This window comes from Gekko japonicus, unplaced genomic scaffold (genome assembly GCF_001447785.1).
Source record: "Gekko japonicus isolate JY-2015 unplaced genomic scaffold, Gekko_japonicus_V1.1 scaffold160, whole genome shotgun sequence".
Classification (NCBI taxonomy): Eukaryota; Metazoa; Chordata; class Lepidosauria; order Squamata; family Gekkonidae; genus Gekko; species Gekko japonicus.
In genome coordinates this window covers 855,211-880,674 of record NW_015165239.1, presented here as the reverse complement: position 1 = coordinate 880,674, position 25,464 = coordinate 855,211, and the positions used below count along the sequence as shown (strand labels likewise).

Sequence of the window (25,464 nt, the reverse complement as noted above, 5' to 3'; positions counted from 1 at the left end):
CACATCTCCCCCCCCCCCCCGAGAAAATAACTGCTTTGGAGGGTGGGCTCTATGGCATTCTATTCAGCTGAGACTTCTCCCCTCCCGTAGACTCTGCCACAGAATACCCAGGAATTTCCCAACCTGGAGTTGGCAACCCTAATCAGGACTAGCCCCAATGAGTTCCCCACAAAGACCTGGAAAGTACCTCCTGCCTTTGCCTTTTTACTGACAGAACCAAGCATGGTTCCTTAGAAACAGACACCGAAGGAAAAGTTAGTCCCATAGGAGCCAAGCAGGAGAAGTTTCTTTGTCAGGAGAGACCGGCCTTTTGGCAGTTTATTCTGTGAGAGAAGAGTTTCCAGGCTGGCACTGGGCAAGGGAGAGAAGCGGACCCAGCACCCAGTCAATGGCATGCAAGCAATGTTCCCTCTAAGCCAGGGGTGTCGAACTCACTGGAAATGTGTTATTTAAAATTTAAAAGATCTTTAATTGTGTTTATCTGTGTTCTTTATAAAGTTTATCTCTTCACTACCTGGCATTACCTTTTATGACACGCATGGCCCGGCCCAACAAGGTCTCAGTTATGTCAGATCCGGCCCTCATAACAAATGAGTTTGACACCTCTGCCTAGGCAGTGGAGTCTTGTGAGCAAAAATTCTACTTTGTGAGCTACTGGCATTAAAGTTGTGAGCGAGCAATTTGGCTACTGCATAAATTAGTTTGCTCTAGAGCCAGCCTTCCTGAGCTAAGACAAAAACATGTGAGCTGGAGGCAAAAGCCTGTGAGCTAGCTCACACTAACACAACTTAGATGGAATACTAAATGTGAGTACTCTTGAGTGGCAGTTGATGGGCCAATGGTTGATGAAGTGCACTGCACAACCAATGGGAGAGCTGGAAATGACCAATATGTAAAGGAATTATATATGTAAGATGAGTTATGCCTGCCACAGAGACCCTCAGCTTCCACTACAAGTAGCACTGTGTGGTGGTTTGTCTCAATTTCCCATGTCTTTCAATTTTGGCCCTAGGACTTCCACATCCTGAAAATGGCAGCTGACTTTGAGTCTCCTAGCTTTGTTCTCTAATGAGTTGTGCTGCCAGTGTTTAAAGTGTTGGAGAAAGATCTGGAAGACCCAGGTTCAAATCCCTACTTTGCCACGGAAGCTTGCTAGGAAACCTTGGGCCAGTCACACACTCTCGGCCTAATCTGCCTCATAGGCTTGCTTTGAGGACAAAATGGAGGAAAGGAGAATGATGTAAACCACTTTGGGACCCATTTAGGGTGGCCAACCTCTAGGTGGTACCCGGAGACTTCCCACTATTACAATTGATCTCCAGATGAGCAAAATCATTTTCACCAAAAGAAATGGCTGCTTTGGAGGGTGGACTCTGCTGAGAGTCCAAACCTCACCCTTCCCAGGCTCCACCCCCCAAATTTCCAGGTATTTCCTAACCCAGAGCTGGCAACCCTATTCCCACTGGTGAGAAAGGCAGAATATAATCAAGGTAAGTTAAAAAACAACAACAGATGGACAGATGGGCCAATTCTTTTCTTACTATAGATTCATGAGGACTGGTGTTTAATTTCACTTGATATAGGAAATACTGATGTGTTTACCCCAAAAACAATGCTTTGATGTGCTTTTGGAAGAGTATGTTGTTAGCCGCCTTGAGCCAGATGTGTCCATAGGGAATCTTTATCCAGGGGCCCATGGTCACTCTCAGCATCCCTGGCCCTATACAGCTTTGGACCAGCATACCATGGTCCACCTACCCCCATAAGAACCTAACCTATTTGGTTGTCAACAGAGGCTTGCAATCTAAGGCTAGACAGATGGCCTCTCTAGAAATGGCTTCTAAGTCATGGCACCAAAACTGTGGGTGCATTTGTTTCCCTCTGTCATTATCTTCTGCCAGCGGGTGAAAACTGTTCTGATTTATTTATCATATCTTCCACGTGAACACATTTATTTATCATAACTTCCACATGAACACATGAAACTGCCTTAAACTTAATCAGACCCTTAGTCCATCAAAGTCAGTAGAGTAAACAATGGAGTGAGAGCCGTTTTATGGGATTTTCTGAGGTGTACCAAAGGTGTGAACGTCCTTTGATGGTCTGGAGGTTGATGGATGGGAAAACTACCAACTTTGAAGAATAGTGTTAAGAATTGCTAGATTGGGGTAAATAGCTTAGGGGGGAAGTGAAGCTGGAGTTGAGAGGATTATGATTTTTGAGGTGATATTTATATGAAGAGTGTTTATCTCTCTCTCTCTCTCTCTCTCACTGTGGTTAAACTACTCCTTCTGCAGGAGGAGGAGTCTGATTGCTAACACCAACATAAAAAAATATAATTGATTGTATGGAGGTAAAGTGTACAACCTGAAAGAAGTAATGTTGAAAAGGTGCTGAGACAACCTAACATGGTGAATCGGTCCATATGGGGAATTTTTGTGGGGCCCAGGTAATGGTCATGGTCATGGGAGAAGAGATCAAGATCTCAAATGACCAATGGCTGTGGCTGTACCAAACATGGAGCAAAACACAGGCATCAATATCAAATTTCATTATCATTGGCCAACAGGGCCGGCTCCAGCTTATTTTGCACCCTAGGCGAGGATCCCTTATGCCCCCCCGTGCGCCCACCAATTTTCAAAAATAAATGCATTTTAGGAAGAATGAAAAACACAAATAATCAGGAAACTCCCAGAGTACAGGGCCGGGTGCAGTTTGGTGCCCCTAAGGGCCGTCCCACTCTAGGCGATCGTCTAGTTCGCCTAGTGAGTGAGCCGGCCCTGTTGGCCAATATTGAATTTCAGAATTTTAGAAAGAAGAAATATTGAATTTTAGAAAGAAGAATTAGAAACCATTTGTTCTCAGTGTCCTGATAGAGATCAGCCTTTTGACAGCATATTTCTCATTGTTTGAGAACACAAAGCTTAATTATCAATGAATGTCTGGATGTAGTGTACTTGAGCAGGGAGGAAAACTGGAGTTACATACTTCATCCACATACACAGAATCATAGAGTTGGAAGGGACCTCCGGGGTCATCTAGTCCAATTCCCTGCACAATGTAGGAAATTCACAAATACCTCCCCCTCCACACCTGCAGTAACATTCATGTTTTCAATCTTAATGTTAGCCACTTCATACCTCCACTGGGGTAAATGGTTTCAGAGAACCTCGGAGACCATTCTATGTAACTGACATTGTGGGGAAAGCACCTGTTGTCCTCACAAGCCAATTTGTTTAATAATAAACTATTTTCTGCTGTAACCTTTTCTATTTTGAATGGGAAGTGCACAGTGACATTCAAACCAAATGGTCAGCATACAAGCAGCTCTCTTGAAAGATAACCACAGCATCTGCCAAACTGTGAAACTCAGTGGCATCCAGTGCTCTGTAAGTCTCTCTTTCAGGCAGTATAAAGTTACTTATGCCCATTTTGAAATGTTTATGTAAGTTATATAACTTTTCCTACACACAAGTTAAAAACTATCCTAATTTTAAATTCTGAATACGATAGTATTCAGGCTGCTGTGTGGCCTGCTAACTCCTCCATAGATTTCTTCTGAATTGCAAAACTAAGGATAAGCGGTGGCAAAAACTCCTATGAAGCAGCCTTTGGGGCCTGCGGCTGGAGGGCAGGAGGAAATGGGCCATGCGGTCCTCTGGCAGCCAGGAGCCAGGGAGCAGGGTCCAGCAGGCGTCAGAGGCTCGCCCTGCACATCAGACATTGCATCGAAGGGGACAGATTGGCAGGTGGTCCTGGGAGTTCCTCCTTCCAGCTCTCTTCTTTATTTTACCAGCTGCCGCCGCCCTCATTGCTTTTCGTGGCTTTTCCCTCCCACCCTCCCTGTGTTTTGGTTGTTATGGGTTTGTGTTTGTTTTCTTTCTTTATGTTTTCTTTGCCACAGCTTTCTGGGAGGTTCGGGCACTGGAGCAGATTTTTCTGATGGGGAAGCCGGCCTGCATGCCTGCCGGCCTCCCCAGTTTGGGGTGGAGCGAATTCAGCGGCATGCCCAGCTTGGGGGCTGTCAGCAGGGCTCTCACCACCAGGGGGCAACAGAACCATGCAGCAACTGGCGCCCATGTGGATCCTGGAGGCTGCCACTCCACAATTCACCCCCAGAAGGTGGGCTAGGGGGTGAGGTTAATCAGTAGGGTTGCCAGTCTCCAGCTGGGGATCTCCCGCTTTTACAATTGATCTCCTGCTGACAGAGATCTGCTCCCCTGGAGAAAATGACTACTTTGGAGGGTGGATGCTATGGTATTGTACCATGCTGAGGCCCCTCCCCTCCCCAAACCCCACCCTCTCCCAGATCCACCCCCTAAGTCTCCAGGTATTTTCCAACCCAGACCTAGCAACCCTATTAATCAGGCAGCAGGCAAGTTGCCCAATGGTTGGGATCTGTCCCCATGGTGAGCCAGTGCTCCTGCAATTCAGTCAATAATAGCTGTGGCCTTTACTTTATCCAAAACAGGTTGTCTTTGTCTTTATTCCTCAACTGCATTCCTCTATGCCCCTGGGCCCACAATCATAAACCAAGTGAAATCCAACCTCACCTTTCCTTGCACTCCTGCAATCTGCAGTGTGCCTGTCTAAGCCATGTCTATAAGTAGTAAAAATAGAAGTGATGTGCACAGAATAAAGAAATCAAGTCTTTGCAATAAGGGTGCCAAATAGGAATACATTTTTTTTAAAAAAACCTTTCTTCTCCCAGTGGATGCCAGCAAATATACATTTCAGTTCAGGAAATATGTGCTGTGAAGAGATCCAGAGTGGGCCACAAAAGGAGATAGAATTGTGGCTTAAAAATAAGGTGGACTGGCACCTTCCTAGATTTCAACATTCCTCAAGGCAGGAAAAGAAGTATTTCTACAGGCATGATCTAGATTGAAAATGGTTGCAGAGGAGAAAGATGGAAGAATGACCTTGATCTGGACTCCAGCAACTACTGTTGCCTGAAACCTATTATTTGAGAAAGGGTCAAAGATGTATATTAGAAACCAAGTTTGTGTACATGTGTCTGCACCTGCAAAATGTTAGGTATCTGGCTGGTGGACTATGCAGATGTGACTGTGGGCTGGGTTGGGATGGCCAAGGTATCACTGGAACCTCTGTACATACTTGCTCCTTATCTACCCTCTGTTGAAAGATCCCAGACCTCACAGCATAATCTTAAACAGAGTAACACCCTTTGAAGACTACTGAAGCCAATGGGTTTAGAAGGGTATAACCATTCTTAGGACTCCATTATAAGTTTCGAGCCATACAATGTAATGCATGAGTATGATGACAGTGATGGTGACCTTTCACTGTCCTGTTTTTACAGAACAGATTGGAGACAGCTGTACAGTGAGATTCCAGTGCCAAGCTTTCTAGGATGTCATCAAATGTTTCAACCATTCATCTGTCACACCGCATTTCTTTGGCGCAGTTTTTTGTTTTTCAAACTACGTTTCCTAAACGAAGAAACTTAGCATTTAGTTGTTTATCATCTGTAAGAACAGACTCAAAATAAGTAATTTATATTTTAATTGGAAACACACAGAATATTTTTTCCTGAAAGCATCTGAATTGTTGCTGATTGAGTGTTACAACCGCAAATCCTTCTCACCAAGCACTTTCCTTATGTTTTAAAAGCAGTAATTGGTACATTTAGAATTCAGCATAATAGTGCATATACCTAATTGTTTTATTACTCATTGCAGGGCAGAAATGGAATGATGTCTGATCAGTCGACATTTATAAGCATGATAGTACTTATGGTTTCTCCTTTCTTTAATAGTACTTATGGTTTCTCCTTTCTTTAAATACCTGAATTACTGATGGATGCTTTAATGAAAACACCACGCTGCAGGTGCAGGAAACAACTTCAAAAATCAAAGGCATGGTTGAAACAGGAAGAATTACCCAAACTAGCCTCTTTACAATACTTAAAAGTGAACAGCTTTGGTAGTTGGCACAGAGCCAACAGCTAACAATGTTCTTTTCCCTGTCTTTTCTTCTGGCATTTGCAAAGAACATATTTTTACCAAAACTGGTTTAAGCTGCTACCTTGATATTGTTTTTCTCTTAAGACACCACTGGGCGAACTCTACAAATCCAACACACACCAGGGCCAAGAGGGTTGCCAGCCTCCAGGTGGTGCCTAGAGTTCTCCTGGCATTATAACTGATATCCGGGCTACAGGGATTTGTTTCACTGGAGGAAATGGCAGCCTCAGAGAGTGAACTGTATGGCATCACATCCCCACTGAGTCATCTTCCCCAGGCATTGCCTCCCAAAGTCCAGAAGTCTCCCAAGCCAGAACTGGCAATCAAGAGGCCAACAAGAATGTGGCATGGTTGATTATTAAGGTTTACAGAACCATTATATGATGAGAGATGGACCCTTCCAGGCAGAGGTCATTTCGGGGGGGGGACGCGAGGGAACGCAGTTCCCCCGGGGGAGGTGCAGGGGGCAGGGCACATGATGAAGCCCCGCCCCCTGCTTCCGGCCACCCCGCTTCCAGCCCTCATTCAGCCAGGAGGAGGCAGGAGAAGAGGGAGGGTAAGTTGCTTCCTCCCCTCCTCTCCCCACCCCTGCCTGCCTGGGGCCAGGGAGGGCCTTGGTGGGGCTTCCTCACACTCCCGCTGGACTTGCAGGTCCACCGCCGGGCCCCTGATGTCAGGGTGTGTGGCATATGCTAATGAGTTATGCTAATGAGTTCCTCTAGCTCTTTTTCTACGAAATGACCCCTGCTTCCAGGGTCCCATGGTTTTCAGTGTTTAGTGAGTGATAAACCTTTGCAGTTGGAGAAAGCCGTCATTAAAAGAGACAGTAATGCTGGTAGCAAGCTCTCATCTTGAAATGAGTGAACTCTAAAATCATGCCACATTTTTAAAGTCACAAAGTTCTTTTCAACAAATAAGAATTATATTTTACAGATATGGCAAGCAAGTACCATACTGAAAAAATACAATATCTCCAATGCTACTTAATGCTTTCGGTGTACTACTGTTCACAAGTCTTCTTGCCAAAACGATTGTATGAATTATTATTATTCTCATGTTGGATAGGCACCTAACTTCAAACAAAGATATGAATGACTCATGTGCCTGTACCCATGTCCATAAAAACAAGTAATAAGAAAGGTTTGGGGATTCACAAGTTTTCCCACAATGAAATTTTTGTTTTGATAATTACTGGGCTGTTTATACTAAATCACCCCACCCCCATCAGTTTATTAAATGTTTTCTGTGTTGAAGGTCCTTAGAATCAAGCATTTTAAGGAGAAGGCCTGCAGTGACCCAGACATTAGATCATTATGCTGCACTTTAATGAACTTTCTTCCAAAACAGACTTTAAATAAGAATTTTTATAGGCAGTCTAAGTGGCATGAAAAAAAGCAAAGCCTCTTTATAATATTGATGCAAAGAAGCAGCAAGAATTCTACCTGCAACCACTGGAGATTTTCTGTCATCGAGAAGCTGAATGGCCGTGCTTGCTGTCACCACGTTGCTTTTGTTTGCAGTTCCTACAAGATTAAAGGAAATTATTATTCGACTCAAGATTCTATTTCAGCATAAGCTATTATAAGAATTGATGAAGTGCTCTTACAGTAGAAGATGATCAAGACCGAAAGCCACAGAGTGTTCTCAGTATGAGGTCAGAGAAATCAGGACAGTTTGATTTGGATTGAGACCATGTAGGGGTGGAGGAGGAAGCTTTAACTCCCCCATGCTGTTTTGGTGATTGAAACCACTCCCCCATGCTTCTATTAACCCTCAAAGGAAGAAAAGAGATTAGCTGTCCGACCGTTTTCCTTTTAGGGCTAACAACAGTGTGTCTGTGTGTATGTGCACATTTTGACTGGTGAAACCACCCTTGGGGGAATAGCGACCCTCTCTCCCTTCCCTTGCCACATGGCTCCAATCCAAATTCTTAGCCAGCATTTTTTAAAAGTGCTGGGAAAATCCAGTCATGGATCCTTTCAGCACCTTGTCTGTTGCTTTGACCCCAAGGCTCTTGTTAGGACTTTAGTCAGTATGAAAACTGGAGACAGCACAGACAGGACCTACGTGCTATCACCATGCTGTGACCAAAGCAGGGAGCTTTCCATTTACCAGCCACACCAGAAAAGTAGGTTTACTGAAAGGGACAAAGCAGGTGACACAATAAGGCTGCGATCACACGCACCTTTAGATCTGACATAGATGCAAATGCCTGATGGATCTAAAGGGAGTGATCAGACAGCAACATCTGGGGAGCGTCCCACAGTCATCGGCAACCCATGCTGCTCCACCACAGAAGCGGAGTTAAAAGACACCGGGGAAAGTCCAGTAGTAAACAGATTCTGACAGGCCATTTACAGATTTTCCCCTGTATGATCGCTCAAGTACGCTTTCAAGCCATCGGGATGTTCTGATCAGGCCACCCCGGCTCGGTGCCGGTCCCCCCTCCCTTCACAGTATGCACATCATCACATACTCCATAGGGGGCTCTCAGTATGGAGGTGTGATTCCTCATTTATGCACATGGGAAACAAATGGGCAAAAAAACCCCAACTCACCCGCAGTTGCGTCTGATCACACGGTGAGGGGCTGTGCCCACACCTAAAAATGGAGGTGTGATCTCACAACTGTGTGTCAAATTCCTCCAGAGGGAATAGCCATGCTTCTCCTCCACTTCAACTGGCGCGTGTGACTGCAGCGTAAGACCAGACTCCCATGAAAGCTCACAGGCAGGTTTACTGTCTGGTCTTAGCAACCAGGGGACCACTCTTTCATTCCCTGCCCCTCTTTGTTGATGATTTATTATTTACCGTTTGACTATGAACTTGCTGGGATCCTGCTCTAATGACTTCCTCGTACATTCAAACAATTTGTACTTAAATTTATAGCTGCCTTCACAAGGTTTTAAAAGCACGAACTATCTATTTCTTATTCCTCATTAAGCCAAAGTTTCTAGTACTCTAATTAATACCTAGTGATATTCTATGCACATATAGATACACAGATCATGGCTTTAATACAGTTTGAGGTTACAAATAATTGTTGGAGGTATCTCACAAACTCTTAATCACCCATAATTTAATTAACAAGGGCTCTTTTTAGAATGACTAACCTGTACTAAATGGGATCGAGTACACAAAGCTTCCCGGTATCTGTTCAGCAGCTCTTCTGTACCACAGTGGAAAGTGATCAGCATTGAAAATATTCTCCTTGTCTTCAGCTGTCAAGAAGTCTCTTGAAACAGAAGGAAACATAACATGTTTACTGTTTCTTGATGAATCACATAAAATTCATCAAGAAAATCAGAGTTCTCTCTTGAGATGTGGCAAAACAACTCAATACTAGCATTATTCTAAACTTGTTTCCAGTTCTTTTTAAAAATACACTTCACATAATAGCCATGCTATGAACATAATAAGTAGAATAGGAAAAGGTGTACAGAATGAGGAAAAGTTCTCAGATTCAAAAGTGATTATTCATTGCAAAATGATTTGGCTGGGATCTAAAGAACCAAGCAATTTGTTACAGGAACCCAAAGATGATTTGTGTTTTTCAAACAGCAGCCCTCCAAACTACACAGCAGACTGAGATGGCATTCAACATTTGTTTGTGATATGGCATAATGTTAAAGAGAAAAGGTCCCTCTGGCCTTTGGTAACTCTTTGGATCCTGGCCCTTCTGAATTAAGCTTTTACTTAAAACTAGACAGCTGTGCTGCACTGGTGCTATTGAGTAAACATTTGTCTTCAGAGACCTAAATTAAAAAATGCAGAGGATGGATATACATTGTTTTCTATAGACAATGTTACAGGCAACTTATTGTAGCAGGCATACATTCACTGTGTTGGATCATCTTGACCTGGAATCATCTGTTGTGTTAGCACTCCAGGTAAGTCCCAAATAAATATCACCAACCTTGCTTACACAATATCAGATAGCCTTAGGCTGCGATCACACACACTAAATAATCCACTTTCAATCCACTTTCCAACTCTATTTTACTGTGTGAACTAGCAAAATCCAATTTGAAAGTGCATTGAAAGTGGATTAAAAGTGGATTATTTAGTCTGTGTGGTCACAGCCTTAATGTACTTTATAATGACTACATTGTTAACCCAATAGTCTTAGAAGCTATGCCATTATTATTCAACTTTCTTCAACCATGGAACTGTGGATAAAAGCAAAAATAATGCCTAGGCAGCCTAGGTATTTGTTTTGGTTCTTAAATATCTGCTTATCTGCATTATCACTGATAGGAAGAAGGGTAGATTGTATTAGATTAGATAAATAACTGCAGGTTTCAATCACTTCAAAATGGCTCCTTTTATCCAAAAGGACAGGGAAGCAACTGTCGAACTGGAAAAGTGGACTCCTAACCACCCAAGATGTACCACAGCACTTCTAAATATACAATATACTGGGATTTAAAGAGCTGGGAAAAATCGAGACTGTTTTGTTGCCTTGGCCAACTTTCTCTTCTTCCTGTTTTCTTATCTTGCACAGCATATGACTTACTGGTTAGTTAGCTGTTCTGGGCCCACAAACAAATTGACGCGAGAAAAACCTGTTCGAGTTCCAAGGAAAGCAACTTCTACTCCTTTGTCTGAATTTCTGAAAGACAGCAACAAATGCAGAAGAGTAATATCTATATAGTAAACGGTGTGTGGTTATCTTATAGTTACAAAAGTCATGAACATGCAGTAGAGTTGAAATGCTAGTATGTAATAAACACATTATCAAACCTAATTCTATTGAAATATTTTCTCAGCCATCCAATGAATGTAGGAATGGTAAGCATGTAATCAGTGCACAAGATCCCTCCATTCTGACCTAATCCAATGCACAATTATTTGAGAGTAAATCCTGTGAATTCACTCCAAAACTTTGTTTTTGTGTCCTTCTCTTCCTCTCTAAAAATTCCTTTTCGAATAGCTTATTTTCCATGTACTTCTAAGGGATATACCTTTAGTTCCCATTGATGGGTCTTTACCCTTTCCTTCCCCTTCGTTCTTTTCAAAACTAATTTTAAATGGATTTTAATACGGTTTAGTGCACTGATTTAAAGTGAAGCTCACTAAGTATTAGTCACCATGGGTCCATTATGCAAATCAAATGACAATTATTCTTATTATTGTTACTACCGTCCCATCCTTTCTCATTTGATCCAGTCATCACCTCTCCCCCCCCTCCACTGTACCACTTACTCTTGCTAATTATAGGAAGAGGGAGAGCACAACAGGACTGGGGGAAAATAGGGCTACCCAAAACAGCTTTATCTCTTCTTTCAGCAGCAGATTTAAAGTGAAAAGGGAAATTTCTGGGTTATGGTTTGACTACCAGATATGCCAGGTCTAAAGACAAAGTCATACCATACCAGAATCTCAATTCTAGAACAATCATGTGATTGCCACCAGTATCTGAGAAGAAACTATAGGCACAGCATTGGGATCTCGCTACAGCAAACATTCCATATGTTACCATAATTTTAACACAAAGATTTTAAATTTATTTTCACAATATATGCACAAGTCTGTTGCTAAAATAATAAGCACTATTGTGTTTACTTACTCTGATTTGTTTAGTGCAAGACTGGTCCAGTAAGCTTCTATTGGTGCACTCACTACTGCATCAAACAATACTTCTTGTATCAATTCTTTATCACCTGTAATGTTTTAATGCATTAATAAAAAGCACCTACAAAGTCTCTTTAAAAGACCAGGGGGTATTGCCACAGATTCTCCAGGTCTGTTGTCACAAATCAGACATTTCACTGTGCACTCTGACACTAGAAGTAATTAAGAATACAAGAGGTGGAAAATCTCACAGATCAATGTCTTGTTTTATCTGTAGTGTATGGCCTTGTATTGATGTGGAATGTTATAGTATAGCCTGATCTCATCAGATGTCAGAATCTAAGCAGGATCAGTATTTGGATGGGGACTCATGTGAAACACACATGAAGCTGCTTTATACTTAATCAGACCATTGGTCCTTCAAGGTCAGTACTCTCTACTCAGACCAGCAGCAGCTCTCCAGGACCTCAGGCAGAGGTATTTCACATCACCTACTGCCTCATCCTTTCAACTAGGACCTAGGGCCTTCTGGATGCAAAGCAGATGCTCTTCTACTGAGTCACAGCCCTCTGTTGGGACCTCCCAATTAAGACTGCAGAGGAAGGCAGTGGCAAACCACCTCTACTTCTCACTTTCCTTGAAAACCTCTTGCTGGAGTCACCACAAGTCAGTTGTGACTGGCATTGTGTTGATACACTAGTAACCTATGTCTACACTAGTAACCTATCTCTACAGTACAAACAGAACTTTCAAAGTAACAATGCTACGGATCTGTATCATGTTTTTGATTATTTAAAGGACTTCACATACATTATCAGGTTCTCATCTTTACAAAAAGCCAGTATGGTAGGTTAAGTACTATTACCAGAGCCACTGCAGTGTAGTAGCTAAAGTAAACAAGGGAGAGCCAGGTTCATATTTTTGTATGTTCCCAAGCTCACTGGGTGATCTTGGGCCAGTCATTCTCCCTCAACTGGAATTACTGTCACTGGTTTGTGTGAAAATAAAACGAGGAAGAGAACACTACGTAACCTGAGCTCCTTACAAAGGGTGAGATTAAAACAAAATAGATATCACCCCCTAATGCTGGTGAGTAGGTGAGAAAGAGTGAGAGGCTCAAACAAGATCTAAAACAGGCATTATTTGATTCATAGTTCAGTCTTTCAGCCACTGTGTTATACCAGCTCTCAGTGTAGATTAACTATGCACATATCGCTGCATTAGAACATGCAAATAAACTGGGTTCAGTTCCACAAAAGGCAAGTACAGTGTGTTTATTTGGGTGGATGTCTGCAAAGCAGATTCAAATTAGCATGTAAATCACAACATACTCACAATGAAGCAATGGCTCTTTTCCTGTGAGGTAGTTTTTAATAGCTGTCAATTGACTCATGTGGCGGTGCTCAGGATGCAAGTCAGTGTTGCAATATGACCTGAGAACACAGAGTGGTTAAAAATAATTGTACTGCATATTGGTCTTTCCATATGAGGAGCTGAGCACAACTACCATAAAGGAAAAGGGTAAGTACAAGCCCACACCGTGCTTTGTCAAAGGCTTACCATTCATCTGCCAAAGATACATCGGGCTGCTCTAAATCATGCAACCCTGAAACCAAAATAAATGGCATAGGGTCATTTCAGAAGACATTAGCAGCAGTATTCACATAAAATTCATGACTGTCATTTCTTTTCCATTTAAAAATAAAATTACCTAGTTTATACAACACCATGAATCACAACAAAAAAAAGGTTATTCTCATTAGTGCAAGAATTAAGCTGCTTTAGTTGTTGTAGATTTTCCGGGCTGTATGGCCGTGGTCTTGGCATTGTAGTACCTGAATTTTCACCAGCAGCTGTGACTGGCATCCTCAGAGGTATAACACAGAAAGATGGAGTACTCTCTGTGTCAATGTGAGAAGAAAAATTCGGTTCCTGGGCTGCCAGTCCCCGCGGCCATGCAGCTCGGGGGCCGCCTTTGCCGCCCTGCAGGAGAGAGACAGGGGGTGCGGCAACCGCCACATCCGGGTCTGAACAGGGGGTGGGGCCGGAGCTGCTGAGGCCGGCCCCTGCTTCCCTCCTTCAGTGCGCGCCCGGACACTCGGCCCACCCTCCCACCCTGTTGGTAGTATGGGCTTTGGCTGGTCGCCCTTTACGGGGGCCAGGTAGGAATTTTTCGCCCCTTCCCGGATTGGTGTAGAATGCTGAGGCCAAGACATTGACTGGAGTGAATAACAGGAACCATATTTATTTTTATTTTATTCATTTGATTTATACCCCACCCTCCCTGCAAGCATCTAACTCCAATTTTGGCCCATCTGTACTGGCTCCCAATCTGTTTCCAGGTATACATCCTATGCATCTGGTGTCACATGTGAGAGTCGAGACCAATAGTTCAGTTAACCATCCCTATCTCAGGGGAAAAAAAGACAGAACTGTGTACAAGATGGCTGAACAATTATTAATAAATCGCTCAGGAGATCACAAGATTTTGATCCACTGCAGTTCAACATTTAAACCAGTTTGTAGAAAATGTGATCAAATATTTACAATAGTACCTTCTTCTATTGAAACATTTCCTCTGAAGAAATATTTGCCATGTCCTTTAGAAAGAGCGACACCTAAACTGTGCAGATAAACATAAAAACAGACCATGAAATCTGTGGCACAAACAAGGGTATAAAATATAGGGGAAAGCTCCAATTCTCCTTTTGTTTTGTTTTGTTACTTCCTGCTTTAGAAACAATTTAGGTTTGTTACCAAAAGCTCACTTTTTGTATTTATTGCTCATCTACAGTGCCATTTATATCCATTGTGCCAGCTGAAAGAGACTGTTATATAACTGCATATTTAGGGCTACAACAATCATTCATTCTCTAGCAAAGTAAAAGGCAGCCCCACTAAGGTCAGTGCTGTTCTTCTAGGGACTCCCATCTTTAGCCAAGATTTGAATATGCATACAGATACAGAGGGAGGCAGGTCTTTATAAATGAAAGTCATCTGTAGGGAAAAGGAGCCCTTATCGACAGTGTGGGAGTCAACTGAGCCACTGAGGAAATGTAAGAATGTGACAATAGGGGTCTTCTGACAGTTACTTTTCTTTCCTTTTTTATTATGGGGCTGTTGCCTCCACATGTGGCAACTGATTGACTAGAATAATTAGATGTTGTCTGATATATCAGACTGGCTCCAGTGAGTTGATAAGAACCAATGCTTTTATGACTAAGAGAACTCATTCCAGAGACTTCCAAAAACTGCAAATTCATCTCAAAAGTTAAAAAGCTAATTAATCCTTTATTTCAGATATGACTTGGTTAACAGCTGTTGCTCATTGTCTCCATTCTATTCAGGAGACTAGAGACCCTATTAAGCCAAGGCATAAAGTTAGGATATTAGGATAATGGAACTTTACATTTATCCACCATCTTCAAAGCCATTATGAAAGCATGAATATGTCCAAGGTCCTTCTCATAATGGCTTTTGAAAAACTCACAAGTTACATTAGCTTGAATCTTTGTAAACCATCTTAATAATCCTAATAAATAGCTTTCATTTATCCTGGAGTCTGTAATTTGTATTCATGTGGGTTAATTACCACTCTACCTCATTTGAAACTTGTCATAGCCAGGACTAGTTGCTCACTAAGTCAAACCCCTTCATTGAGTACAGAGTATATTTATGTTCTCTTCATGAACAGCAAATGAGCTGCTAGATTAATGATTCCTTGCATTCATTTATATCGCATGAAGAATACAGTAAAAAATCCAGCAGGGGGAAAATGCTGACTATTGCTGTTGTATTAGTGTGTGCGCGTGCTCAGCTTGTAAATAGTTACACTCAGGGGTCTTGTTGTAGAAAAAGAGCTGCCGGAGCTCATTAGCATAACTCATTAGCATAACTTATTTGCATATGCCACGCCCCCTGACATCACCGGAAGTGACAGAAGGCCACACCCCCTGACATCACCGGAAGTGTGTCAGAAGGCCCGGCTACTTACCCTCCTGCTTCATCCTCATTCCCAAACGGAATGAGGATCGAAGCAGAGGGCGGGGTAAAGAAGGGGGCGGGGCTTCACCACGTGACCGCCCCGCCCCCTAGAGGTTCTCTTCCAGAGCTCCGTACCTGAGAGCTCCCCCCCGACTAGAGCCCTGGTTACACGTATGATAATAGATGAAATCCTACATATCCTTCAGGCAGAATGAGCATCGCTTCATCCAGGGAAGGCTTCCTTCATCAGAGGTCCCTCATTTACCAGAAGTAAATCAATAGATCTAACCCAGAACTTAAAACTGATTTATCAGGCCTCTTCCTCCATGCAAATCATTGTTCCAAAGTTTCAATAGAAGTCTTGATAAAGATTCACCATCATACAGGAACTCTGTGGAGAACATAAGGTCTATGATAGAACACCACAGACTCTGTGCAAGCAGGGCCACTTATTCTCTTAAATGGTGGAGAAAGTTCAGAACAGAGACAAGAACACATACATACTGTGCCAGCAGGGGGATCTTTGATCCTTTCTGGAATCTTCTGCTGCATGCACAAAGTGTGTGTTGTGACATCATGATGTTGCTGAAGTCAGGGAGGGCAGTGCTCTAGTGTTTGGGCAAAACCATAGTTTGTAGCCAATTTTACCATAGAGTTTTGCCCCAAAACTAGCATGTCACCACACGATGTCGGTGACATGATGATGTCACTTCTGGGTGATGTCATCACACTGCCTTTTGAGCCAGTTGGAGGCAGGATTTTCCCCTGCCGGCCAGCTGGCTGTGGGTGGGGAAGCAACCTGCAAAAGCAGGTTTTCCCTGCCCCATGGGGGTCTGGCAACCCTATGCTTTACACAGCACTGGAGAGATAGGGCCACCTTCTGAATGACAGGCTTGGGTGATGGCCAGAGAGTTTGCCTGCCAAAAATTTCCCATCTCTGCTTTAAACTTGAAAAGGTGTGTTAGAATGCCCTTCTCCTGTTCAGCATTATTCAGGGATACTTTATTGTCAGCCCCTTCTGATGAGTTTTTAATGAGCTCACAGAGCTCGCACAAATGTAACTGCCCGATGAAATGTTCCATTTATTATAGCCAGCCCTACCTGAAAGGAGTCCCCTTGATGTCTGTGTAATAGTAGTCATTTGTCATCACCAAAACCCGCTTCTAGATTGAAAGGGGGGGGGGGAAACTGAAGGTTTGTTATGAGAAGTTTGCAGAGTTAAATACAAAAGCAAAGTTATAATCTATCGCAAGATTGATAGCAATGTACAGTCAGTATACATGCAAACATGCAGATGTTTATATATGACTCACGATTAACAAGCACATGAGAAATAATTTATCAGCGATAATTTTCTACTCCAAACAGATAATTTAAACTTGCTTTCTACACAACAGTTGAGTTTACATTGAGCTGGAAGAAAATTTCTATACAATACCCCCTTGTCCACTGTTTTCTTCACTTCCATGGAGAATTTTGCTGTTTTCCTATTCACCATTGCATTGCGAAGCTTAAGTAAAAATATATACACATGTATAATCAAACAAGAATGTAAGAAAATAGATTCTCTCATAAAGCAAAATCTTTCATTATTTTAATCCCATTTCCCCCAAAGTATTTCGGCAAAACAATATTTTTCACATACCTAACAAAAGGAACAAATACATCAACCCATCTTTGATATCCTAATTCATTTTACTTCATATCATACCATTTTAATGTTTTTATAGAACAAAATCTATTGACAAATGAAAAATACATATTTGTACCTACATGGGTTATGATTTTACAGAATGGGTTACAGGTGAAATTCTCTTGGCAATTACATCTAAGCATAGAGATCATATCAAGGGATGTGTCCTGTCATCTAGACTTCTGGTTTCTAGGATTTTGGATTAAATTAAGGAACATTGTCCTCTTTGATATCTCAGCCATTTTAAGGCTCAAACTGGATGAGACACAAAAGGCCCAGGATTTGGATCTTAACAGTCCCAGCAGCTGCTTTGAAGAACTGGGAAAGCAACTGGAGTGAGTTGCAATTTGGAGGGCTTATTTAAGTCATAGAGGAGCCATGGGAGTAGATGTGTAAATGCTCTCACTGAATAGGTAAAAGGGTAAAGGTAAAGGTTTCCCTTGCTTGAAAGCCAGTCGAATCCGACTTTTGGGAACGGTGCTCATCTCCGTTTCCAAGCCAAAGAGCCAGCGCTGTCCAAAGATTTTTTCTATGGTCCTGTGGCCAGCATGACTAAATGCAGACGAGCATGGAATGCTGTAACCTTCCCACCGAAGCGGTACCTCTTTATCTACTTGCAATTTCTTGCTTCGAACTGCTAGGTGGCAGGAGCTGGGGCCAGAGACGGGAGCTCACTCCGTCATGCGGCACTCGTGTCTCAAATTGCCGAGTTACCAACCTTCCTGTTTGCAGCTCAGTGTCTTAACCTCTGAGCCACCGCAGCTCCCTTCTCACCGAATACCCCTTCCCCAATTTCCAAAGCAGCCACTCTGCGCTTACAATTATCCTTAAAAAAAAAGAGCTCACAAACAGATATTTCCTATCCTGTAGTTTCCCTACCTACATCCTCTGGCAGTGGCCATTCTTCCCTACTCTGCTGTGCCACCAGGTCTTTTTCAGGTTTTTTTTTTTTAATCGGCAACTGAATATCATTATAATGTTATAAAATCTGTATATTATGCCTTTCCCTTTGTATTTCCACAACAAAAGGTCTAGAGGCTTACTTTTTAAAAAAGGGGGCAGGGGCAGCTGGGAATTTGGATAACCCATACAAACGCTTGTAGACTATTATAAAGTTATAATGATATTCAGTTGTCAATTTTTTGGGTGGCATGGGGAGAACAGCAGCCAAGAGGACAGGAGCAGAGAAAATGCAGGCTCACATAAAAACAAACAAACAAACAAACAAAAGCACTGCAGAGTGCAGATATAATGCAGAACAATTAGTGCCTGGAAACAGGCTGATATTCATGTTCCTCTACTTCTTCCTCATGTGAATTCTATTCTCTCCTTTTCGCCACTGCTTGGTAGTACATGTGATCACTACAATTCCTGCATAAAGTACTCCTAAATTCCAATTTAGAGTCCCTAAAGGACTATTCCTGAGGTGCATTAACCCAATACCCATACATTACAACAAACTAGGAACACAACTGAATTTCACAAGCTTGCTGGTCTGCTTTGAATATCCCAGTGTGGCTTGTGCGTCTTCCTTGTGCCACTTAAAACAATGTCTTTATTTTTCCTTCATTTTCAGTTTCCTTGTGCAATGTTCCCATAAAACATATTGCAATTTTCAACACAGTTAGTGTCTCAGTAAATCAGCATTACACATATATGTATAAATGACATACATTGTACATATAAATCCCATATACATTGCATAAAATGCATAAAAGATACAAATGAATAATCATACTAACAACATAAATGTGAGGACAGAAAACATGCACAATGACAACATATGTAAACACAAAAGGAATGAAAAAGGGCATATTCATCTATCCCTACATCAAAGCAGGGTAATTGGAGACCAGAGAAATTAATTTGCAGGATGAGAGGGAATGCACAATACCATGGCTCTTATCTTGTGTTTCCATCAGCATACTTCATCCTATTTCAGTTATTTAAAAATATATATATAGGATTGCTCAAACTTCAGCTTTATAGACTACAAGCAAAATAAATAAATACATTTTTTCATACCCTCGTAGAACCAGAATCCTCAGAGATTCTTGTGGGGAAGCTATGCCAGTTTAATCCATTAAAAACATGCTTTGATATGTAAACTAGACACTCCCTAAGACATTCCATTCTACATTTTGTCCTACAAGCATGAGTAGGATACATCTTCCTTCTTCTGTTCCATGGTGCCTGCTATAACCAGTACCGAACATGGAACTCTCTCACAGAAAAAAATAACCCACCTTTGGTATTACACTACAATGGTCTACTAAATCAGAACTTGATACAAACAGGGAGTTTCCTGCTCAAGCAAAATCAAAGAGGATTTTGATCCGTTTAGTGAATTTCTTGGGGGGGGGGACTCCCTTTATTCTTTGGGACTTACATAAAACATGAATTCAAGTTGTTATTCCAGTTGTGTCATGGAGTCATCTGCTTCTGAAGAAACAAGACAGTGAGCAAAGTTAAAATCTGAGTGGTCACCAAATTTCACCTAATGCATAGTTTGAGATTAACATGGAGACTCCTGTTATGAAGAAACACCCTAGAAATGAAAATTTTTAAAAATTCTTAAAATGCTAGTGAAATATCTGAGGGAGAGCCATACACTCTCTTAATTTTGTTTTAATTCCCTCTGCCTAGTGGCAATGTTCTATAATCTCAGTCCAGTATTTTCTTCTCTGTGTTGCAACCAACCTCCATTTTTGCTTTCCTTTCTCTCCATCTGTGTGCCAGTCACAAGAAGCAAAGCAACAGATTTCTGGCACCTCAGAAGACTGAGAGCTAGCAGAAGGAGCAAGACCACACCCAGGATGTGGGGGGAGCAAAATATCCCAGGATCCCACAATCCCCCCCCCCAATAATGGATAATAGTACCTAAGGCTAGTGACCAAAGATTCTGCCCATCAGACCTTTCACTTTTAACCCAAGCTATGGTTTATGGAGTCAAATAGGAAGCTATTTGCCTGTCTAGTGAATTGGTGTTCATAGTTAAATGTCACATACTGAATTTTATAATATGATTATTATGTCAATATTCCATGTATGCCAGTGCATGATGTTATCTACTGGCAATATTTGGGGAGTTGTGCAAAAGAAGAGCCCCACAACTATGTTTGCTCCTCAGCCCTGGGTTAGCCCTGATCACACCTAATCTCATTGCACTTGCTGAAGACAGTAGCTGCCTCAGACAGACATGGACCATACCTAGTACCTAGCCATTAGATCGCTTAATCAAGGCCTTTCAGTAAATGATCAGAGCACTGCACCACAAAAGAATTATGCCACATTAGCACCCAGCCATAGAAAGAACAAAGCCTGCATTAGCATTTCATACTCAAAGGTTCTCTGTTCAATTTGGACTGTTGAATTTCCCATTTAAATGCTAGCTCAGTGAGGTAAGCAAGACATGTCCAGTTCCTGGTACAAGTCACCTGCTTCTTCACTGCTTTTCACTTGGATTATTTGCTTTCTGAAGACTTATTCACTGTCTGGAACCTGCATGGATATATATAGTTAGCGTTGATTTATTCTCGAGCCTCTTCTCTCCCCTTTAAAGTATAACATGCTAGCCAATGTAGTTGGGTGCTTGGAATGTTTGACTTCTTTTGGTGGGCATTATCACCATGCACTTGGTATTAGTGAGACTGCTTAAGTCTGCTAATTCTTGCATGCTACTTCTTCAGCAATCTTTTCTGATTTTATTCCATCCGGAATCTCAGTATTCCTTCCTTGCGGAAGAGCTTTTCTCCTTTCCCGTAGGCCCCTTTTTGGCCATTTGGGAGAATAACTGCCCAAACTAGGGAAGCTTCTTTAAAACCAATGTAAAAAAACAAACAGTCATGTGTTAGGGTTGAAGTGGGTCACAATCACGCTGCCATGAATATATCGTCCATGTGTCCTCTGAACACACACGTTGCCCCGACAGTTAAGTGAACAGATATTTCCTGCACATGTGGGATTACCATGTGAGTAGCTGAATGCTGACAGTGGCCTCTGGGGGGAGCAAAATATATTCAGAAAGTTTTCCACTGTATATATGGCAACATTGCTTCACTGCTTTGAAAGGTACTATAATACAGTTAGAGAAAACACTTCTGTTCCACATTATTTGGCTTTGCCTAGGAGACAGCTGTATTATAAATTGCACCCCAATCCTAACGTGTTGAAAGTTTTATCTTGAATGGGATTTTTTAAACATTATTTTTTTTCTCTTAATGAAAAGAGCAGAATTAGCCCTACTTTATCAGCTAAGGGGGAGGGAGTCTTTTCTTAGCAGGGATTCTGGAGGAGGGAAGGAGGAAGAGCTATTACAGTGCCATCCTAAGCAGAGTCTCTTGTAGGCCACTGTATGTATAGAGATCTAGTGTGGCATAGTGGTTAGAGAGTTGGACTAGGATTTTGAAGACCCAGGTCTGAATCCCCAATCTGTCACGAAGCTTGCTGAGTGATCTTGGGCCAGTCACATACTCCCATCCTAACCTACTTCACAGAGTTGTTGTGAAGATAAAATTGAGGAGAGGAGAACAATTTAAGCCAATTTGGGTTCCCATTACAGAGAAAGGTGGGGTACAAATGGAGTAATTTAATCAAGAAATAAGTGTATTGACTTAATGGGATTTAGAAAGGTCCAGCTAGGCTTAGAGTGGCACTGTATATCATATGTTAGGTACAGAAGGAGTAGAAATGCTATGCCAATAGCCAGCCAGACTGGTGTTTCCTTCTGTTCATGCATGCATGGGAGAGGAGAGACTAGATTAGAATCATAGAATCATAGAGTTGGAAGGGACTTCCAGGGTCATCAGCCCCCTCCACAATGCAGAAAATTCACAAATCCCTCCCCCCCCATGCCCAGTGATCACTCTTCCATGCCCAAAAGATGACAAAAAACCCCTCTAGAATCCCTTTAGGGTTGCCAACCCCTAGGTGGGGCCTGGAGATCTCCCGCTTTTACAACTGATCTCCAGCTAACGGAGATCAGCTCCCCTGGAGAAAATGGCTGCTTTGAAGGGTGGACTTTATGGCATTGTACTATGCTGAGGTCCCTCCGCTCCCCAAACCCTGCCCTCTCCTGGATCCACCCCCAAAGTCTCCAGGTACTTTCCAACCCAGACCTGGCAACCCTAGATCCCTGGCCAAATTGGCCTGAAGAAAAATTACTTCCTGACTCCAAAGTGGTGATCAGCATTTCCCTGGGCATGTAAAAAAGGGCCACAAGAACTAAGCTCTGATGCAACCCTTCCTGCTCCCCCTCTCATGATTACTGTAATGCTTTACATTGGGCTGCCCTTAAAAATCCAGAAGCTGAAGCCACTGTAAAATGTGACCGTTCATCTGTTATCTGTGGCTAGTCAGCTAGACTATTACTCCTATTCTGAGGTACCTTCACTGGCTACTGATTAATTTTCAGGTCCCATTCCAGTGATGGTGTTTAACTTTCATAAGTTAGTTATGTTTTTAATGTGTGGCTTTAATGTTTTTTATTATATATATTATATATACACACTATATATTTATTATATACTTGGAATAAGGCCTGTTGTGTGAAGAAGTACAATGAGCTCTCGAAAGAGGCTCCAGTTGAGTGTCCTGGCTGTGGCTGGTGCGGTGGCAGAGGGAAGGGGAAAATAGAGGGAGGCAAGCCATGTTTATTTCCTTCTGTTTATCTATAAGGCAGGGCTGCCTCAAGTAATTTTACTTCCCCAAATGGGTAGTGCAGGTATGGTTCCCTCCACCCCTGACTTATGTTGATTTGGGGCTATGCAGTGGCAGCTAAGGTGGAAAAGCACATCCTCCTATGTCATGTTTTCTGGGTTCCAAAGGTCTAGAAAGTGGTTTCGTAGCCAGTTACAGGGTTTGCCAACTCTGGGTTGGAGAATACCTGTAGATATGAGGGGTAGAGCCTGGGGAGGGCAGGGTTTGGGGTGCAGAAGGACCTCAGCAGGATATGCCAGAGTCCACTGCTCAAAGCAGCCATTTTATCCAGAACTGATCTTGGTAATCTGGAGATCAGTTGTAATAGCTGGGGTTCTCTGGGTGCTGCCTGGGGGTTGGCAATACTTAAGGGAGTGCCAGGATTGTTGAAGCACTTCAGTGAGGTATACTGCCATAGAGCTCACCCTCCAAAGCAACCATTTTCTCCATGGGAACTGATCTCTGCAGTGTGGAGATCAATTGTGATTCAGGAAGATGTCCAGGCCTTCACTTTTCCCCCAAACCCCATTTAACAGTTTAACTGATTAATACTTCAACTGACTCCCTGCTAATGCCTCACAGCCTCTTGGGACTCCCAACTTGGGTGTTGTAGTTCAAATTCCTTTTGCTATGGTTGCAGTAAGGCCAGCTGAGAACTACAACTCCCAAGGTGCAATGCGTCAAAAGTGGGGGTGTAAGAATGGAGGAGTTGGTGGGACAGGCCAATAGGGTGCCAAGGCAGTTTCCCCAGTGGCCAATGGGAGAGTTGGTGAGTTGTCACCAGCATGGCTTGGCTTTTATATATTACTAGGCACAAGGCCCGTTGCGGGAAGAGAGACAATGGACCCTAGAGAGAGGCCGCCGGAGGGCTCCCCCGATGCACTGGCAAAGGAGAGCGCGGTGGCTCCCTGGCAGCCAGGCTTGCGCCTCCCCCCGCCACGCGCTGGAGGTGGCAGGGCAAGTCAGCCGGCCTTGTCCCTCCTCTGTCGGCACAGGTGGGGGGACCTCTGAGCGGCTTCTCCTGGGCGGCTGCCTGGGCAGAAGGGCAGGAGAATCCAGGGGAAGAGCCTGAAAGGGCTCCCCGGGCCCCTGCTGGCTCGATAGCCTCGGTGGCTGGGGGGGCTCTGGCTGGCCTCTCCTGTCCGGCTGCAAAGGGCTGCCCAGCCCCTTCTTGGCTCATTTGCCTCGGCGTGTGGGCGAGGAGGGGGCAGGGGTCTCTGGGCAGCCGCTCCCACTTGGCCACCTTGGAAGTCTTTTCCCGCACTGGGCGAGGGAAGCGTGGCACAGCTGCTTCCCCCCTCCTTGAGCGCAGCCGGGGCCAGCTGAGGGAACCCCCCCTGAAGGCTGCGCCGGGCGAGGGAAGCACGATGCAGCTGCCTCAACACCTGTTCCCTGCCACAGCCTCATCTGTCTCTCCACTGGCCATTTGACACCCATTCCACGGCTGCACGGGCCAAGGTGGTTAGGCTTGTGCCTCCCCCCCCAGCCAATGGCACGCCAGTTGCCCCGAGCGGCAGCTGATGGGCAAATGGCTGAGGGAGCACATTTTTTCTTGCCACCCTATAGGATGGTGGCCACCCCAAAACACAATTATTATAAGGAGAGATAGATACACACACACACACACACACACACACCATCCATCCATCCATCTCTCTCTCTCTCTCTCTCTCTCTCTCTCTCTCCCCCCCCCCTCCCTACCCAACTACCTACCCCAGTAGAAACCTGGGTATGAGAAAGAAGGAAGGGAGGGAGGGAGGGGAGAACCAATGAGGGGTGATGATTGCAAAGTTTCACAGCACTTGCACCATAGCTTGACACATCTATGAAAACAGGGGGTGTCATTGACAGACTAGGACTTTGTACACTTGGCTTAAAACCTCTGGTCAATGAAGCTAATAAATGAAAGGAAAGACAGACTAGGATTGCAGAGTCCTGAGTTCAAATCCCTACTCAGTTACAAAAACTTAATGGATAATTTGGGACCAGTCACTCTCTCACCTTACCCCACAACAGAGAGGGTAAGAGGGTGCAGAGAGAATAAAATGGAGGAGGAAAGAAACATGTATGCTGCTCTGAGCTCCTTTTAAGTAAGATTAGGATGTGTGTGAAAGGACAAGAAACTTGAAGATAAAGAAGAAGAGATTGGATTTTTACCCCGCCCTTCACTACCCAGGGGAGTCTCAGAACGGCTTACAAACTCCTTTCCCTTCCTCTCCCCACAACAGACACCCAGTGAGGTAGGTGGGGCTGAGAGAGCTCTGACAGAAAGTGCTCTTTTTCAAGGACAGCTCTTATCAGAGCTATGGCTTGCCCAAGGTCATCCAGCCAGGTGCAAGTGGAGGAGTGGGGAATCAAACCCGGTTCTCCCAGATTAGAGTCCGCACACTTAACCACTACACCAAATTGGCCAAGCTGCGTGTGTGTAAATTATCATCAGAATTACCATCACTTTCTGCCAAAACCCTCTCCCCCAACAACCAGCTTTACAGCTACAGCCACTGTGGCTACCCCAACCAATAATTTGACT

At 43.3% G+C, this 25,464-nt stretch overlaps 1 protein-coding gene across 1 annotated transcript in view; it reads right to left on the bottom strand.

The window, feature by feature from the left end:
• CACNA2D3 (calcium channel, voltage-dependent, alpha 2/delta subunit 3) overlaps nt 1-25,464 on the bottom strand; it is an 855,054-nt gene that overhangs the window by 152,726 nt on the left and 676,864 nt on the right. Inside the window, exons 19-27 of the mRNA XM_015410013.1 lie at nt 16,983-17,054; nt 16,646-16,707; nt 14,116-14,183; nt 13,121-13,166; nt 12,896-12,993; nt 11,556-11,649; nt 10,503-10,598; nt 9,100-9,221; nt 7,430-7,510 (exon numbers count right to left, since the gene is read on the bottom strand). Coding sequence (XP_015265499.1) covers nt 7,430-7,510; nt 9,100-9,221; nt 10,503-10,598; nt 11,556-11,649; nt 12,896-12,993; nt 13,121-13,166; nt 14,116-14,183; nt 16,646-16,707; nt 16,983-17,054 — 739 coding nt within the window. The remainder of the gene's footprint in view (nt 1-7,429; nt 7,511-9,099; nt 9,222-10,502; nt 10,599-11,555; nt 11,650-12,895; nt 12,994-13,120; nt 13,167-14,115; nt 14,184-16,645; nt 16,708-16,982; nt 17,055-25,464) is intronic.